This window comes from Peromyscus eremicus, chromosome 10, assembly GCF_949786415.1.
Source record: "Peromyscus eremicus chromosome 10, PerEre_H2_v1, whole genome shotgun sequence".
NCBI classification, from domain to species: Eukaryota; Metazoa; Chordata; class Mammalia; order Rodentia; family Cricetidae; genus Peromyscus; species Peromyscus eremicus.
Genome location: NC_081426.1, coordinates 78,808,969 through 78,829,372, shown reverse-complemented (window position 1 = coordinate 78,829,372; position 20,404 = coordinate 78,808,969). Strand labels below are relative to the sequence as shown.

The 20,404-nt window shown below is 34.8% G+C and overlaps 1 protein-coding gene across 1 annotated transcript; it reads left to right on the top strand.

The window, feature by feature from the left end:
- Positions 1-9,039: 9,039 nt before the first annotated feature.
- Csn2 (casein beta) lies at positions 9,040-18,794 on the top strand. The gene is made up of 6 exons (XM_059274761.1): positions 9,040-9,090; positions 10,549-10,551; positions 10,979-10,999; positions 11,084-11,125; positions 12,755-13,279; positions 18,657-18,794. Exons 1-6 carry the CDS (start codon positions 9,040-9,042, stop codon positions 18,792-18,794), a joined length of 780 nt encoding a protein of 259 aa, XP_059130744.1.
- Positions 18,795-20,404: the final 1,610 nt, after the last annotated feature.

Sequence of the window (20,404 nt, the reverse complement as noted above, 5' to 3'; positions counted from 1 at the left end):
CTCTGTGGTCTGTGATCAGTGCACTGTCTTGTATGAGCAGACATTTGTTCTCATGTCTCTAAGAAACATTACCCAGTGCACTTCTGTCTTGGATTTTGACAAGCACAAACATTTTCACAATGGAACTTGTGCTGTGTTCTTATGAATTTTAAGCTAACATATAAGATTAATGTAAAAGTCATTATTGAGAAAGTGAATATTGTCTAGTGAGGAATGAAAATAAGAAAGATACAGTAATTTCTAGAAAACAGGTGAGAAGGAATACACCACTTCTAATTCTACATCATTTGTTTGAAGATGTCTGGAGTCTGCTCATAGGACTCATACAGATGCTATATGGGACCCCCATACGTTAAATTATTTCTGAATAAAACTTTACAGTAGTTAATGTGCTTTATCACAGTTTACATTTGATCAGTTTTCACAAAGAACAATTTAGCCAAGGCAGCAGAATAGAAGGCACACAAACATTTACCTTTACCCAGGATGAGCCTAAAGTGTCTGAGCAGCTGAGTTTCAGCCTCCAGATGATGAGACTACTAAGAAGGCTGAGCATTTAAACATACCGAAAAAACAAGCCTGCTATTCAAATAGTGCCAATTACAAGGTCATGTTAAGGAACCTGAAAATAATGCCCAAAATCTGTCTCTAAAACTCTGGTAATCAACTTGAAAAGGTGATTTTTCAATAGGAGTTTGTGAAGAGCAGGTGACCAGGAAATAATAGGAAAAGGGCCTCTTCTAGGCATTTGTGAATAATCAGGACAGCTCATCCTGAAGTAAAGAATCAGAGAAATAATGGAAATATCAAAGCCATGTTTCTGTAGAATCACTATTATTTTCTCCGTCTTGGGAAACAGTTTCAAATCAGGGAGATCTTTTAGGAAATTGTACTGAGTGACATCATTTTTTTTTCCTACTCAGTAAAAATAATGATGTATATAACAATACTTGAGCCCAATGTTTATTTCACATGTGTTTCCTGCAGAAAACTATTGAAATTATACTTTTACAATATTTTAGAGTATTTTCTGCATAGGTTAGAAGCAAACATTTGCCCAAATACATTATTGTCTTGTTGAGTTTAAACAATAAAAGTATCTTCTTCTTTAAAATAAAGTGACTCTGGGAGCTTGGTACTATGTATCTCAAAAAGCATTGTGTCCTGACAATTGGGAATTTAATTTACTGCCTTGGAGTTTTCATGCACTCATGAGTCTGAATGGAAGTCATATATTCACACAATAGAGAAAAAGAAGAAAACACTGTGCATTATATTCTTGGGAAACTTTGAAATCTACTGGCTAGCTACTGTTCTTATTTCTGAGTACCATAGATGCTACTGTTTGCCCATAGGCAATGCATCTCTAGAACTTTCTCAAGACTGTAAAATTACACAGAGTGCAGAAATAATTTAAATATGTCTGATGTTTTCATTGAAAATAGTTTTTATGTACTATATTCTCGTTATTGTTTCCCCTCCTCAAACTTTTTCCAGAGCCTCTCCGCTTTTCCAGCCCTTCCAAATCCACACCCTCTCTATCTCTCTCATTAGAAAACAAACAGACATCAAAAAAAGAAAGGAAAGGAAAAAAAAGTAATGATAAAATAAAAACAACCAAATGTGAAAAGAACAAAACAAACAAATGAACAGAAAAAAAGAGCCAAAGAAAAAGCAAAAGAAACACACATATATGCTAAGACACACATTCACACACATTGCATAAAGACACAAAAACCAGAAAGCATAATATATAAGCAAAAGGCCTTTAAGGGAGAAAACTACCCAGACAGCATTGTAAGACAAAAACAAAACAATCTTTCAAAAATGTCATTGAGGTCATTTTGTGTTCGCCATCTAAAGCTGGGCATGAGGCCTGCTCTTAAGACTGCTTTGTATATTCAGTGAGACTCAATGGGATAAAACTAAGTTTTCCTTTGTGAGGGGTTATCAATTGTAGATAGGTTCTGGGTTAGGGATTGGGGACTTCTATTTCCCCTCTCTATCTCGGAATCCCCATCTGGCTTAGACCTGTGCTAGTCCTATGCATGCTACCAACAGTCTGATTTAAAAACAAAAACAAAAACAAACAACAAACAAACAAAACTCTAGTTATTTTGAATTGTTACATGACATTTTTTTCTCTTCTCTTTTGCTCTCTAATTACATTCTCCCCTAATTATTTCATCTCCAATTCACTCACCTAAAACTGGAGTCATGGTGTTAACAGATCTGACCCTGAAAAACAATACTCAAAATGCTCTATATCAGTGGTTCTCAACCTTCCTAAAGACGTGACCCTTTATTTAATACAGTTTGTCATTTTGTGATGCCTTCCAACTGTGAGATTGTTTCACTGCTACTTCGTAACAAATTTTGCAACTATTATGAATCATAAAATAAATATCTGTGTTTTCTGATGGTCCTAGGTGACCCCTGTAAAAGGACCCTTCAATCCCCACATTGGGGGACACATCCGATAGGTTGTGAACCATTGCTCTATAATATCACCTACTTCAGGAAACACACAGTGGTTGAAATATTTGAAAATTATAATTAAATTTAAAGTTTATTCATTTAGGTAGAAACAGTATAATGAAAGCATTATTTCACTCATTATTTTGTATGGTCATTTCTAGCTGTTTAAGGATGGAATGTGATGGTGGAATAGCATTCTTTCAACACTGCAGTGTGCTCTTGTCATAGTTATAGCCGTGTGATCAGGAAGAGTAGGAGATTGCTCTAAAGTTTCATGTAACAGAATATGATTGATATTTCCTCACTATCCAGAGCCAACACTGTGGCCTTTAGTAAAAGTGTGACATTAATCTACAAAGGAAGCACCAATAAATGACTATAGGTATCTGGCAAGGGTTTTATGCTATTGACACTTAAAATTGCAACATCAAAATGGATATTTATAGAAAATATCATGTTGCGATTCCTTCCCCTCCTCCACTTCCTCTTCTCTACCAGCTCTACCTCTACACTTCATCACTACCCCTAGCTGTGTAATTATTTTACATTTGAAATATTTGATTGACTGTACTGTTTATTTTCCTTCCTTATACTCATTTTATTGAAGAGTGTTTTGAATATTATTTAGTACTGCCTACATTTGTAAATAGCTATACACTCTTAAAACTAATACAATCTCAGAGTTGTATGGATTTGCATTTCCCTGATGACTAAGGATGTTGAGCAATTCCTTAAATGTTTTTCCACCATTTGAGATTCTTCTGTTGGGAATTCTCTGTTTAGATCTATACCCCATTTTTAATTGGATTATTTTGTATATTGATGTCTAGTTTCTTGAGTTCTTTGTATATTTTGGATATCAGCCCTCTGTCAGATGAGGGGTTGGTGAAGATCTTTTCCCATTCTGTAGGCTGTCTTTTGTCTTATTTTACTGAGTCCTTTGTCTTACAGAAGCTTCTCAGTTTCGGGAGGTCCCATTTATTAGTTGTTGCTCTCAGTGTTGTGCTACTGGTGTTATATTTAGGAAGTGGTCTCCTGTGCCAATGTGTTCAAGGCTACTCCCCACTTTATCTTCTATCAGATTCAATGTAATTGGATTTATGTTGAGGTCTTTGATCCACTTGGACTTGAGTTTTGTGCATGACTATAGATATCGATCTATTTGCTTTTTTCTACATGTCGACATCCAGTTATGCCAGCACCATTTGTTGACTATGCTTTCACCTAACTAGACCCTCTGAATGTGGATGACAGCTGTGTGGCTTGGCCTGTTTGTGGGGCCCCTGGCAGTGGGACCAAGATTTATCCCTAGAGCATGAACTGGCTTTTATGGAGCCCATTCCCTATAGTAGCATACCTTGCTAAGCCTTGATGCAGGGAGAAGGGACTTGGCCCCACCTCAACTTGATATGCCAGACTTTGTTGACTTTCCATTGGAGGCCTTACCTTCTCTGAGAAGCGGATGGAGGAGTGGGGAGGGGAGAAGGTGGGAAGAAGGGCAAGAGGGGAGGGAGGGGAACTGTGGATTATATGTAAAATGAAAAAAAAATTTAAAAACTAACAAAAAACACAAACAAAAAATACAATCTCTCAGGTCTGACATTTTCTCACTTAAGAATGTTGTATGGATGATTTCTAGGATCTCTTCTAGTCTTTACTTTTTGAGTGGTGGTTTACTTTATTTTACTCTTTGTATTGCAATTTTCTCCTTTTTTGCTATGTATACAACCTCGCCTGTTACTTTTAGGGGTCACTCAAAACTTATGTTTGCATATTTCAGACCCATCACACAAATCCTAGGACATAGTGCACTGATTGTATTTTCTTGCCCCAAGGCTGTTGAGAAATCTCAGTGGGTATGATTCCTTTTTTGTGAAAACTCTTAGTTGAGCAAGACTGGGTTGCTGTACATTGCTTCTTATACATTTGTGGTCTAAAGCTTACCTTACTCCAAAAGTTTGCTTTATTTTAAGCCTCTAGTTTTTCTATTTTTTTTTTACTGAAAAATTCTCTTGCTTTAGTTTATTATTCATGTTTTTCTTGATCATAATTTTGTTTAATTTCCTAGCTCAGACCAATCTGTAAGTACACTGATTACAAAATTTAAAGTTGCTGAGAGAGTCTCAAGGAGATGCTGTAGCTATTGCACAGGACCTAAAGCATTTTACTGAGAAAATTAAAAGGAAATGTTGCATGAGGAAGGCATGCTCACTTTGTATTAGTTTTCTTGGAAATCATACGTTGTTGCCTGTGGTATTGGCAATCCAGGAACCTAGCACAAGAACACACAAGGAAGCTAAAATATTCCTAAAATGGCTGAAGACATTGGAAGAATTTCAACATTTCGTTTCCTAGATGCTCCTTAGCTCAGAATGCTCACAGACTTAGAGAGAATATCACCTGAAAACAACAAACAAACAAACAAAACCCAATGAAATATAATAGTCATTGACTTTGGTTTCTCAAGGACTATAACACAGATTGACTATCAGGTCACTGTCTACCATAAATTTAGTGGGATGTTATTGTAATACCTGTTCAGAAGAAAATGATGGTTAGCCAAATGGTAAAGTTATTATTTGCAAAAAGAAATTATCTTTTACAGACAGAGTAATAGAAAGAAATATTTAAAAATAACCAGCATCAAACACAAACAGGTAAATATTTTTAAGAGTATCAGTCATTAAGTGGACAATGAAATTTGAGACCTACCATTTGAAAGTCTTTGCAAACCAAGTACTTTGAGGCCTCCTTCAGTTTCTGCTGTGGTACTTCTGCAAAGACTCTGCATCCCTCTAAGTTTGGTTCTGTTTTTTTTTTTTTTTCTTACTACTGTCTCCTTGAAATGCTTTCTATCACTGCAAGTAAGAAAAAGAGAAAAGAAAGAAAAAATGCCCATACATGGTCCTGTTTAAATTACTCAGTGCTAAGATAATTGTTCTCTGGAAACAATCATGGTCCCAATACCTCTCTCCTGAGAACCTTCCATGCACCCCTACTATCTCTGTAGAATACAAGTCATGAGACTGAAGACAACAACATTCTTTGCTTGTCACTGTTTTTCACCCTTTATTCTGGTCCAGATGAACTGCTTGAACTAATTTAGCTACTTGGTCCTCACACCCAGGACTCCAGTCTCTCCATATTTATCCTTGAATTCTCTCTCTCTCTCTCTCTCTCTTTTTTTTTTTTTGGTCAGGTCGACCCAGTCTTCACCTGTATCACTGTTCTGCCCAGAACTCATGACTCTGTGCATCTTCTTTTCCTCTTTCTAATCATCATTTGAAATTAATGAGCTATCCCTTCTCTGTCTGTTCTTCTGTATCACAGATTTGTAAAATGCTCATTACTCTTCAAGTGATAGGATTTCAACGACATCAGCATTCAGTTATATCATGTATTTTGTTCATATTGACTTCCTATATTCCTTTCTAGTCCCTCCCTTCTTGCTAGTTATCTTCCTTTCCCCAAATTATCTCCCCTCCAATTTCAAATTTAATTTACTATTCTCTATCTAATTTCTGCTGTTTCTCGTATCTTGATTTGTATCACAGTTGACATTTCAATCACCATGTAGACATAGCCTATTCATTTCTCTAATTTCTACTATTTCCCATTTTAATGACATCTTCTTTTTCATCATCCAAGTTCCTTAGCACCGTCTCCCTACTTCAAGTCATTAAATATCTGTCTTAGATTCAGTTACAATTTCGTATAATCACATCCTATTAGCAGATCATTGAGTTTATGTTATCATAATGTTTCAAAATCTAAAATACTTTACAGTGCTTCTTTATTTTAAATCTTTAATATCATTTCATGTTTCCAATGAATAATGTCAATAAAATATCTGAAATTCACAAGAATTCGTGAATTTCAAATATTTCAAATATCAAATATCTACCACAATAGCTTGTGCTGTCTATACTTTTTGAATCCTCAGAGATGTCGCATTGTACTGCTGATTGATATTTCAAAATTCTACTTATTCTTTATGACCTAGCTATAGAAGCAAACTCATCTTCCTACATTCATCAAATATGTACCATTTTGCTATTAGACAAATTAAATTCTATACATTGAAACAAAAATGCTACATTCAAAACTGAGAGTTTTTTTTCCACAACAAAACCTCTGAAAAGTTAAAGTCTGGGCTGCAGGACTTACATGTGACTCAATAAAATTACTTGTAGACTGATGTGGGGTGGATATGACAACCTTACTGTTAAATATAACATGACTGAACAAGGTATTTGATCATCTGCTGTCTTCATTTCCTACATGTTAAATGAGAGAAAAGAACAATTTCAAATTGTTTATGATAATAATTCTGGATTTAGTGGCTAATATACACATAACATTAAGCAAAATAATAGTCTGTAATTACTACGATGGTTATTATAACTGAAGTAGAAAATGATAACTGCTTATTAAACAAATAAAACTCTATGACTATATTCAAGAAAAAGGCAGAAAAGAAGGAGAGCATGGAGTTAGAAAGAGAGAGGGGGAGAGAGAGAAAGAGAAAGAGAAAGAGGAGGAGACAGAAAAGGTAACACATTTACTGGTATTGGTTGCCGAAACCTGAGGCTTTGGATACTTTAGTGGCTGATCCTCGGACCTTTTTGTAAACTTTTTGCTACAGATTCATAGTTTTATTTTCAATACAAATTTTATGGATTCCTTCTCTGATTTGTTTTAGTGCTGTATAAAATACATCCCTTTGTGTAGTAAATATTGGTTTGAATTATCTATTTTTTCCCAAATCCGGTGAATGTGAGTGATAAAGAGTTTGCTGCACATGACTAAGCTATCTTACCATCATTGAGCTCTTAGTGCTAAGGTTAAATCCTGACCTCTGTTAAGCTCTGTGTATCTCTGATATCTATAGATAATTGCCCCACAACTGAGGTGAAAGCCCCCACCAGGATGCAAAGAGAACTGAATCTACAGCAACTGGGTACTAGGCTGGAGGGCCAACCAGTTATTCTAAGTTATTGGACAATTGAATTTCCTGGATGCGTTTCCTACACCAGCTTCTGAATTCTTGCTTTGTTTAATGTACCCCAGAATTTCTTGGGATAGACAATTGAAAGAAACCATTTTCTAATCATGTGGTCTTCTTGGAATTGAAGGGACTTCTTGAATATTTTACAAACCACAAAATTAGCATGTCATTAAATACAGTATATATACAGTCGCAGAAGCAGATAGAACATCATTCTCCCAGCTTCTCCTTCACTCTTGGCCTCCACTAAAGGTAAGAATTTCAGACATAATTTTGACATATTATTTTGATAATTTATTTAAAACTAGACTAGGTCATAGAAATAATACAGTTACTTAAATACAGTTTTTTGAATTAAATATTTAAGAAGTGATAAGATAATTGAAAAGCTAGGCTTAAAAATGCAGAAATTGCCTAGAAAGATTTGATACAAATACACTGACTATTAGCTTCACAAAAATGAGAAAATGTAATAATAAATACAAGGACAATGAATAGTGTAAAGAGGAGACTGAGAATTTATTTCCTATAAGCTATCTTATTTGATTTGATGTATTTTAGTAATAAAATGCACTCAAATTATATCATAGATAGATGGATATTTATTAATAAGGCAACAATTAGAAGCTGCAAATTACATGTTTGTGAACAAAAAGATAGTAAGCATAAAACTCGTCCAGGCTCTTGGAATTCTTGATCTAGCTCATAATATTTCAAAAAATATTAAGACCCGTGGAAAATAGAAACAAAGTCTTCTATTTGTAAAAGAATTCTAGAAATGTCAGAAATGACTTAGAAGCAGTGATCGTGGAAATGCAATGAGTTGAAAGAACAGTGGCCTATAGCATATCAGATAACAATAACGTTCTTGTTTAAAAATAGGTATATAGAATGGTAAGGATAAAATATAAGAACTGCCATGTGATTCTCCCTACATGCATAATCTATAAGGGTACAACTTTCTTTTAAACTAGGACAATTGAATTATATGGAAACCCACAGATGAGGCTTTAGACAAATACAGGTTAATAATGAATTATGCAACATCTGTCAGAAAAACCAAAAACTAATAGAATAATTTTCACTAATAGGATAATTTTACACCTTCAAGTATTGGAAAGAATGCTTTGTCAATATATTAAAAATTTTTATTTTTCATACTGAGATCACTCACAAGCAATGCAGCAATTTATATACATTGTCTATCAATTCATTCTAGAAGTGAGGCTTCCTAGTGCTGAGATCTTCATATTCTGTTCACTGTCTGGCCACCTGTAAGTGCTAAATAGTTTTAAATAAATGGATCATCAAAGGTTTCCATAGTTATGACTTCTTCATAGCTTCTGTAAGGCATCTATATTCCTGTTAACAAAAGAGAACTAGCAAAAAGAATGGATGAAAGTTGTGAGCTGAAAATCCTGCTGGTGGCTGCTGAAGTCTGAATTTGATGTTTAGTAATAGGAGTATTTAGGAGCCAGAGTAGGGATTGACTTTAATAGACTGACTAATCTTTTATAATTTCTTCATCTTTTCATTCACAGGATTTGACAACCATGAAGGTCTTCATCCTTGCCTGCCTTGTGGCACTTGCTCTCGCAAAGGAGGTATGTAAAGAAGCTTCCTAAGTAATTAAGATGTAGAGAATGGTCTGCTCACTTATAGACAGTAACAGCAGTGACAGCTCAGTGTATGATTGATTAATGGAGAGTTTCAAATCGATTTAATCACTGCTTCTTTGAGAGTCACGTAGTGTCGCAAAGTTTCTGTAGTGTCTCGAAGCTGAAACAAATGTTTACTGCATTATTGTACCACCGATTCCCTAACCAAAAGTAAAACAGACAAATAAGAAACAAAACAAGGCACTAGAAATAGAAATACATGAAACAAATATGATTCCTCAGAAGTAGACTCATATATGCAGCTTGAGTATCTCATTCTGGTGACAGCATGTATGCATCTCTTTAGATGACCAGGTGAAGTCTTACTGTGTCTGTCCAAAGATATTCAGAGGAAGGAAAACAATCGAGAATTGTGGTAGTCTCACAAGCATAATAAAAAAGATTTTAGTAGAAATTAAAGTAACTTCTTTTTTGTCACTCATCAAAAATTATGCACAAATTCATCTAATGTAAGAATGTACCAATAAAATTTTACTAAATTATCAGAGAGATAGTAAATATAAGCTTTCAAGATTCTAAAAGGCATATAACAATTTTTTTTTGCTTTTTAAGTTTCTGAAAGAGGTAGATGACATAAAAGTCAAATAGGAAGCATGTTTAGTAACAAGGTAGATATAGTCACTAATAATGTTTTTGTTTGTTTGTTTCTTTTTACAAAAGGAATCACTCAGCATATCCTCTGAGGTAAGAGGTTTAATTAAGCACATTTTATCACCCTATAATAACTACATTATCTGGAAGTCCTAATTGGATCTAAAAATGAAAATATATGTATTATTATTTTTTTTACATACTGAGTGCATTTCCAGCAGTGAGGTAAGACAATTGTCACTCAGAGGTAGCTTCTAGACTTAGAACAGTGAAGTGCTGTCTTTCTGTTGAGTTACATTGTGTTAGCTTATCCCACTTAGGTAAATGTGCTTTGCATTATATTTGGGGCATAAGATATCTAGATAGCTGCATATTCTGGAATTTACCAAGTTGGTTTATTATTTGAAGTGTTTTCACTGCCTCTTATACCCCTTTTTATTTGAAAAGCTCACAGTCGTATTCTCTGCTAAGAGCTCTCCCTAATTTGACCTGCATTTTTAATATTTACTATGTGCCTTTTGTGGGTCACTCATTGACTAGGAGCTACAACCTGAAGTAAAGACAGATGCCAGGAGAAATAACATACTTGTTCTGTAGTACATAAACCTGCTTGTAGAAGGGATACATTTGGTTATTAAAGTTGTCATGTAGGTAAATAAAAATAAGTGAGTTGCACTGCAGTCTGAAATATACCTGAGAGTATCACATAGACGTCTTTACCTTGAACTACTTATTTGTATGTGTTACCATTTGTTTATTGGAGAATACAAGTACATACTTTTCTCTTCAGAGGAAGTATTTATTTCTTATCGTTTATTTGGAAGCTAACATATTAGCAAGTGAACTAAGAGTGACTTCCAGAATGTATTGTCATTAGACTGTATTTTCAGCTACGTTTGTGCGTTTGGTTTTAAGAATCAAATGGAATTTAAAGATCTTTTGTAGCCAGAGAAAGAACCATGGTTGTAGGGGCAACTAGCATTGTTCAGATGTCTCTTTAAATACTGTGCTCACTAATTCACTTTTCTCTCTTGACTGCACTCATCTTTTTTTTTTTTTTGTACACAATAGGCTTATACAAAATGTTTTAAGTGGTTTATAAGTTTCATCAACTTTCCCACTAGGAACCTATCAAAGCAGCTACCAAATACCTTAATTTTTAATACACATTTAAACTATTATTTACTCAGTAAAACTCAATGTTTTTTTTTTTTTGACGCAGTCTACTGAACACACCGATGAGGTAAACCCATTATATTTAATATCCATGGTTTGCTTTTGAAGTTGACAATTTTGAGGTTTTTAATGTTCACTTTATTTCTGTCAGAAGTTTCAAATGGTGGAGGAGATGCAACAACTGCAAGCAAAGGTAAATCGCTCGTGAAGAATGTACGTCTCCTGCTTGTGATGTGTAACGCCAGAAAATCATTACCCTGTGCATGTTCAGAGTAAAGAGTGGTCATACACCACCAGGGCTACACATGCACACTCGGGTGTCAGCAACACTTTCTACATCATGATTGCAGTTACTAGTGGTATTATGTATTCTTTTTTTTTTTTTTTTTTGGTTTTTCGAGACAGGGTTTCTCTGTGTAGCTTTGCGCCTCTCCTGGAACTCACTTGGTAGCCCAGGCTGGCCTCGAACTCACAGAGATCCTCCTGGCTCTGCCTCCCGAGTGCTGGGATTAAAGGCGTGTGCCACCACCGCCCGGCGGTATTATGTATTCTTAATAGTCAGCATATGCATTTCTCCAGTAGAAGCCATGTTCCTTTTATTTTCTACATGAATCTGATGTTAAAAGCAAATATCGACAACGTGGCAGAAATCCTAAACTGACCACCTACCAGCTGAATAATCTTGCTTATTAGTCTCTTTGTAGTTCCCTTTCTTTACCTGTAAGCTGAAAACATTCTTAAAATTTTCCCATGGATGTAGTTAATTGGCTTTCAGTTGAGTCAAGGGTTTTAATTCAACTTTTGGCTTATGATAACATTTGTGCTTTATGTTTACCTAGTTTTGACAGCATTTCTAGTCCAAAGATAGGATGAGTGAGATATAGAACAACCAGATGAACCACTGCTTATGCTGTGATAGAAAGTACAAGAGCTTGCCTTCAAATCAATGATTTTCCACTATTAAATCACATGTATGGCCATATATTCAGTGCAGTACAATAGTTTAACTTTGACAGTTTTTTTTTTCTGTAGTAAATTGCTTGCTGCTCACATTATATTTTCTAAATCAAACTAAAAATTTTAAAAATCGATACCTCTTGAAAAGGTTAAGAAAACTATTTTTACCCAGAGAAGCCATTCTAGAAGTTGACCAATGTTAAGTAGCTCACAGAACTTAGTCACAAATTAAGGCTGATTTTTTTCTTTAAAATCAAATAAAATAAATTTTAGTATTGTCCCACTACACCTTTTAAAATTAATTTGCTTTAAATTATACAAAAAATTTGTGCTATTACCAATCTACAAAGGTTGAAAAAAATCAGTGCTGTCTCATATGCAAGAATATATACTACAGATAGATGTAGAAATGGCTTTGAAAAAAGCGAAAAGATAATAAAAAAAATCCTGAATATCAACTTCATTTTGCACCATAATTAGTCTATGAGTAGAATATGTTAGGGTGAAATCCTTTGAGAATACTTTAACTATTTTCTTAAAGGCTTATTTTGTGTATCTTAAAAAAAAAGAAGTTGAGATCGCTTCTTACTCTGTACCCCAGGCTTGTCTAGAATGCACCATTTAGCTCAGATTGGTCTCAAAGTTGTAACAATCCTCCTGCCTCAAGCTCCCAAATGATAGATTTAGAGGCATTAGACACCATACCCAGCTAGGCCAAGATAGTTTTTTAAGCAAATGAAACATGATAGTTTCTTGAGCAAATTCACTCCTTTGCTCAATTATCATTGGCTAAACGATTATTAATTAATTAAGAAAGATGATGCTGCTGAATTGTGGACTGAAAGGTTGGCTCTCTTCTTTCTAGGATGTGCTCCAGAATAAAATTCTCCCCTTCATCCAGTCCCAGCCTCAGGCCTTTCCTTATGATCAGCCCATCTCTTGCACTCCCATTGCACAAAACGCCCAGCCTATTGCTCAACCCCCTGTGGTGCCTTCTCTCCGGCCTGTCATTTCTCCTGAACTGGAAAACTTCCTTAAAGCTAAAGCCACCATCCTTCCCAAAACCAAAGCCATACCCTACGTCAACTCTGAAACTGTGCTTCGTCTAGTTAGCCCTCCAGTCTTCAGCACTGCTAATCTTGCCAATCAGCACATTCCTCAGTCTCAGGCCCAGCTCCTGGCACAAGTCCCGCAGACTTTCTTTCAGACTCCCGTGGTTTCTGCTCAGGCCCCCCTGTCTGTTCCTCATTCCAAAGTTCTGTACCTTCCCCAGCAAGTAGCACCTTTCCTTCAAAGTGATATGTCTGTCCAAGCCCTTCTGCAGTACCTAGACCTTCTGCTTAACTCCACCCTCCTGCTCCCTTCCAATCAACCACTTCATCAAGTCACTGTAAGTATAAATTTACTTCCCTTTCTAAGCCTCTCAAAATGTGCATATGATGACATTAATAGAAGAAACAGGAGCTCTAGAATGGAAGAGTAGATATATAATTCATTAATAAGTTGAGGATCCTCAGTGTGAGCTATGAAATAGAATCACCGAGAGCTCTTCACTTCAACCTGATTCCCAGTGCCTAGTGACTTACAGATTCTGGTGGAACTGTTATGACTGCCAAGACAAAAGTCATGGCCTGTTAGAAATAGGCAATTATGAGAATGCTGATTTAACTAGTTCACTGGAATTCTGATCTTGAGAGTACTAAGGTTGACTAAACCACAGTTAAACTTGGCAATTCAATAGATTTGAATAACAAAGTTTGTTTTGTAGAGTTCTAAAATTTCCTTGTGCATACGTATTATCCACATACTGCAGTTTATTTGTTCTTTTTGAGTATATGTACATGGAGTCAAAAGATGGAGATGTTTCATTTGTTACCTTGGACATACTTTAGGCAGGTGTTACACTAAGAGGGAAAAATGTATACTTATTTATTTGTATTTGTTTGCTTTTAAGGTCTAAGAGGATTTCCAGGTTAATATCTCCTCCTCATTTTTGGTAAGTTTCTGGAAATTGAAGATAGAATGATTATTTTTGCAGACATCTTTTTATATTTCATTCTCCTATAGAAACACAGCGGAGTAGCAAATTTCATCAAAGTATTCACTTACTTATCACTGTGTTCTCACTGGTTGACAGCTTGTTACCAACATGACACTAGGCACAGCTTAAATTTCAAGGAAATTTTAATTTTATTTGTTTGCCATTGATATAGATCTGTTTCATTCCAAAAGCTTTTATCTTAACATATTATATCATTAAGTTATATGAAACTCAGAAATAAAATTTCCTTATATTTTATGTGAACACACTGTAGCTTTTGTTACAGGTCAATTTTAGTTTCAGTGCATATCTTATGTTTCATAAACTTTATGTTTACTACATTTAAATTTGTTTTTTAATTCACTATTCCAAAGGAAATTACTCAGCCCAGGTATTAAAAAGATACAATAGGGCAGATAATGTAGCTTTGAGATTCTAAACTACAAAACCATTTAGGTTGAAGAAAGACTAGATATTTTGCAACAATTTCTTGTGAGCTGATATACCATTGAGTAGGAATTGTATGCCTTTAAGGAAAAGAACATAGAGTACCTGTAGTAAAACAATTGATTTTTTTTTTTTTGACTACAAATGGTGAGAGGTGAATGAATGTAAAACCAGGATTCTCAACCTGTGGGTCAAGACCCCAATATGAGTTCAAGGGCCCTTTCACAAGAGTCACATATCACATATCTTGCATATCAAATACTTACATTACAATTTATAACAGTAACAAAATTACAGTTATTAAGTAGCAATGAAATAATTTTATGGTTGGGGTCACCACAACACGAGGAACTGTATTAAAGGGTTGCACCATTAGGAAGGTTGAGAACCACTGATTTAACAACACAAAACTAATTCTACATCCTTTCTTTCACAGAATTGACTGAGACGGGAAATGCATCAACTTTTTCATCTTTGGATCATGCTACAAAAAATGATATATTTCTGAATGAATCTACATAGAAAAAAAGAAATTTTATTCTTTCATTTATTCTATGTATTATATGGTATTCATTTCATTTGAATTTGAGTCATGAACTCTTTATACTTTCCAATTGTATTTCATATAATGTAAAAGATTAATATTGAGTTGAAAACGCATGTCAATAATGTATACAAAATAGTTTGTGCAATTGGATTTGCTATTATTTCTTTGAGAATCTATTTCCTTTCCAGTCATTTCAATAAATAATCCTTTAGGCATATTTAAATTGTCTTGTCTTTATTGTAATTTTTCAAACTTTCTAAAGATTATTCAGTGTTAATATAAAATTATTATGGATATTTAAAATTATCATACAACTAAGTGCTGTGGGAATGCACACCAGTACTGCTTGAACTTGAAGGCGAGGCTTGATAGCCAAGCATCTGAGGCCAGGCTGACTTGCATAATGAGTTGTAGGTGGTTTGGGCTACCTGATGACACCTTGTCTAAAAGCAAACAAAATAAGGCAAAAAATAAATTTAAAAAATCTAAACGATGAAAATAAAATAGATATATTAATGATAAATGTGGAAGAGCATTTTGAAATCAAATGCAATGTTTTAAAATGATGATCAAACAAAAAACAAGGCACAGAAGAAAGTTTAGATTTATGTATATTCCTTTTGTTTTTGGAAATCTTGGTTCATACTTATTTTCCTGTGCATTTATAGCATCTGTTTCACTCAAATAGATGCTATACTGGGTGGTAAATTTTCTAGTCATCTAGAAAGATAATTACAAATGTGAAATCTGTGACACACTTCTGTCACATGGTAGCTAAGTGATGCTCTAGGAGATGTTTATTCTCTCATTATTTCAATTTCACACTCACAATGTGTTGCAAAGATTCTCACTAAGGTTTTTTATAGTGCATTAGCAACAACCTTAATGAAGTAGAGAGAACACGGCAGCATCTCACTGTGTCTGTGTACTTCCAATGCCTTTACACTATCATATCAGTACTCTACCACAACCAGAACTTTATTAGCTATGATTGTCCAGTGAAGAAAGTTGTAGGTGATGCTCTGATCATAATTACCTCTGGCTTTGTAGTGACTGTTACATTGTGATGAACTCTCTCTCTCTCTTTATAGCAACTTTTTTCATTTATACAGTATTTATTTCATTTTTACATTTTTCATTATACATTCCATTTCCTAAATTTATGCAATAACTAATATTTAACAATTAATACTTCTTATATCAAGTGTTTCCCTTTCCTTATTATACCGTAATTGTAATGAAAGCCTTATATGTGCTGAAATGTCCATCTTAAAAGGGAAATCTCTTCTATGTAGTACTTCTAAATTGTTCCCACTTCTTTGGTTCACTTTATACAGTCCTTTAAATTTGAAACCCACTCCAGGCACATTTAAAAAAAGCTATATTTTTTTTTAAGAATTTCAACAGTTGTCATCTCACTCACCTGCTTTCATTTAGCCAGTGTCTCTGTGATGATTGCTAAAGTTGACTATCCTTATTATTTAAATATACTTCTCCTCATCTGAAATCTCCAACCATATCAACCTTTGATTTACTATAACTCGCCCGCCGCTCTCATTTGTTCTTGTGGAAGTTTTGCGGCCACACAGTACTCTATGTATGGGTCTAAGCCTGAGTAACCACTGTCAGTTTGGCAGGCCCTATTCTAAGCCAAGTTTCAGCTAACATCTCAAACTTACTCTGGTAGACACAAAACCTACGCCCTTGGTTGCCTTTTTGACTTGACACTTCAGTGTCTAATGGGTATCTCACACTGCTATGGACAAATAGAGCTTAGATTCATCTGGAATCTCTCCCAGGTTGCTTGTTTGTCAATCTTCCCACAAAATTAAAATACCCACAGTCTATTCTGTCATACAATTGGAAACTTAGCAGTCATTATTAATTCACCCCCTTTATTCACTGTTAATACTGGATAGCACGGTTATCTAAATTCCATGTCCTTCTGGAATCTAAGATTTTAACTTTATTTGGACATCAGATTACTGAAGGTACAGTTCAAGTGACATCATGTGGATGTAGGTTTGGCCTTCAATTCAATATGATAGTTACCCTTACAAGATGAGAAAAAGAAAGACAGAATCAGAAACAGAAGGAGAATATCTACTACAGTGGAGATGGGATGTAGGATATTGATGTCATAGGTAAGGGAAGGCAAATGCCGTTGACATCACAAGCTAAGAGAGAGATTTCGGATACCTACCCTTAGATCTGTTCAAGAGATCAAAGACCTATTGGCATCTTATTTTGTAGATCAGCTTCTCAGTTTAATAATTTTTTTCTCAAAATGGCATGTAAAGGAGTAGAGGGTAAGGACACTGGCTATGTAAATATGTTTGCTAGGTTTGAATGGGAGCACCACATGCATACTTAAACATAGCATAGCCGTTCTGATTTACTTTATCTTTCTGTCCCAGTTGCCTAATCTTTAAAATGTAATTAACATTTATTTTTAAGGTTGTAGTATTCTTCAAAACTCAGTCATGAAAAATTAATAAAATGCTGACTGAGGGACGTGTGATGTACAGTTGTCAATTATTAGCCACAAAATATTGAAACTCTCATGAAAATGCTTGTTACATTATTCATATAAAACTATAGTCATAGTAATGAAGTTGATATTGTAATTAAAATCTTCCCAAAGACATTTCATCTCAAGGTTCATATAATACAGTAGGATAACTAGATTTTTAAGGTGGTACATTTTTTTGATTTTTTTTATTACTTCTTTTAGAATTTAGTATAAAACGTTTTGTTCATTTTCACCTCTGTCCTCCTCCTCCCTACACTCTTCCCAGATCTATCTCTATTTGACAACCCATTCAACTGTATTCTAATTTTTTTTCTACCTATCAAGTCCAATTTGTGCTGTCCATATACTCTTTGATCTGTGGACCATCACCACAGGGTTGTCAACCCACCAGAGTATACACATTTAATATAAGTGATTCTCCTCTCAGCAGCCATCAGTTGCCAAGATCTGCTTAGCTAGAGATGGGGGTTTGCTCTTGTTACTGGGATTTTGTCTGGTTTGAGATTGCATAGGTCTTGCTCATGCTGTCTCAAACATTGAGAATTAAGAGATTCAAGTGCCCTTAACTCAATGACATCTTGGAAATTCCTTGTCTCATAATGTTGTGTCAGGGTTCGTCTTTGATTTTTTTAAAATTTATCTGAATATACATATATATATATATATATATATATATATATATATATATATATATATATCAGGTTCTTTCTGTTTATCTTATGGCTTCCAGGTAAGTGTTTTAATGGGATTTCTGATGTGTGAGTGAGTGGGTCTCTCTTTCTTGTGCCTTATCTTGGGCCCTTTTCCTTCCATTTGTTTATTTTGTTCAATTCCTGTTAGTTTTTGTTTTGTATTCTTTTCTTTCTTATTATTGAAGACCTATTATTTTGTATTGAGAGACAGAAAGGAGATAGGAGGTGAGGAGGTAAGAAACTATGAGCAGAATTGTAATTGGGATGTAATATGTGAGAAAAAACTATTTTCAATAAAAATATATGTACACAGAAAGCTTCATATATCATACTAAATGGTGAAATAAATAAGATTATAGGCTAAAGATTAAGGTAGGAGTGGCAGTTCTCATCATATTTCTAGTACTAGAGTACTAATCTAATTATGGAGAAAATCAAGAAATAAAAATATATGGTATACATCTATTCCACATCCCATGCATGAAGGAGGTGCCTTCTTTATTGTAGGTATCTGTTCATGTGGTTCATCCTATTGACGCTCGGACATTCATGACTCTCTGCTGGGTTACAGTGCTACAAGTTGTTGTAGTCCAGATTCAGATTGGTGTTAAAATCTCAAAAGATCTTAATGCTGTTGTTAGATGAGATATAGGACTGTGTGTTTTCATAACTGGGAATTAACCATGGCTATAATAGGTGAAAAACAAGAGAAGCTGGAATACAATGGGAAAAAACTCAACCAACACTTGAAAGTGAGAGTTTATCCTAGCAAGGCCAAAGCCATCACTAACGGACTCACGTGGGTCTGAGGGGGGGATCTGACACAGAGAATTGGAATGGAGTCAAAGAAGAGAAGAACATTTGATATGCAAGAAAAATTTCAGGAAAACTCAAGAATAAAGCAAGGCTCTCACCTTAAGCGAAGGAGTCTACAGACATGTCTAAGACAAGAGGATGGAGCCTTGGAGCAGCTAATAATAACTATCTCTCTTTCTCTTCCTGGGTCTGGTCTGATCTGGATCATTTGTCTTCTGGTCACCTGGGTTAGTTTTCAGCATTCAAAAGATATTTGCAGACCAAGATTATCCTGTCCTCTTGGAAGAGACTAGGAGGCCCCATCTGTAATAGGAAAAAAACCATAGTTTTGATTAAATGAAAATATTTCCTTTTCTTTAAAAAAAGAAGTGTAAGGTACATAGATTGTGTATTGTAGACCACGTGACTATTAAAGTAGAGTAACTCAGTGAATCTAATCAATGCTCTTGAACTAAGAAGTGAGTTTAGTAAGTTTTCTAGAAAAAACACAATAATGAATATAATAGCAAAACTCTAATGAATATATAAAACAAATAACAAATGTAAAAAGCAGATGCAAGATAAGATACATGCAATAAATGAAAAATGTTAATGGATTAAAAAGATCTTTAAATAACTAGGCAGATATATTGTGTTCATGCTTTGAAAGACATAATGTAATGAAAGCACTATTTATTACCACATTGATCTCTAGGCTTCATGTAATAATCATTTTTATTTTGTTGATATGGACAAGCTAAATCTTAATCAACATTTAAAGGTAAAGGGCCTATGATTATAAGAACATTTACTGATAAATTAACTCACAGGGCATGGAACATAAAAATTAGACATAATGACTGCCAAGGACATGTGAACACAAAAACTGCCAAGGATTTTATTAAGTCACTGAAGAAATTTATTTTAGGAATAAATTTCACCATACTCATAAAAAGTCAACTTTGAATTATAATTATTCTTTTTACTTTTTAATTATATTTTATTACTTAAAGTATATTTAAAATTTTTATTGAAAATAGATTCTTCTCTCATACAAGACATCCTGATTGCAGTTTCCCCTCCCTCCATTCCTCCCAGTTCCCCCCCCCCCACCTCCCATCTTCCCCAGATTAATTCCTTCTCTGTTTCTTCTTCAGAGAAGAGCAGGTCTCTAAAAGATGACATCCAAATATGACTAAACAAGATGCAGTAAGACAAGGCAAAAGCTCTCAAACTGAGACTAGACAAAGACAACCTAACAGGAGGAAAAGAGTCCTAAGAGTAGGCAAAAGCGTCAGAAGTACACCCACACCCACATTTAGGAGTCCCTCAAATCACCAAGCTAACTACCATACATACGGAGACGACCTGGTGCAGACTCCAGCAGGCTTCATGGTTGATGCTTCAGTCTGTGGGCCCATGTGAACCCTGTTTAGTTGACCCAATGGCCCATGTTCTCC

Coding starts and splice junctions, on each gene's coding strand:
- Csn2 (XM_059274761.1), top strand. CDS start 9,040: ATGAAGGTCTTCATCCTTGCCTGCCTTGTGGCACTTGCTCTCGCAAAG. Junction 11,126..12,754: donor TGCAACAACTGCAAGCAAAG/GTAAATCGCTCG, acceptor TCTTCTTTCTAG/GATGTGCTCCAGAATAAAAT. Junction 13,280..18,656: donor AACCACTTCATCAAGTCACT/GTAAGTATAAAT, acceptor TCTTTATTGTAG/GTATCTGTTCATGTGGTTCA.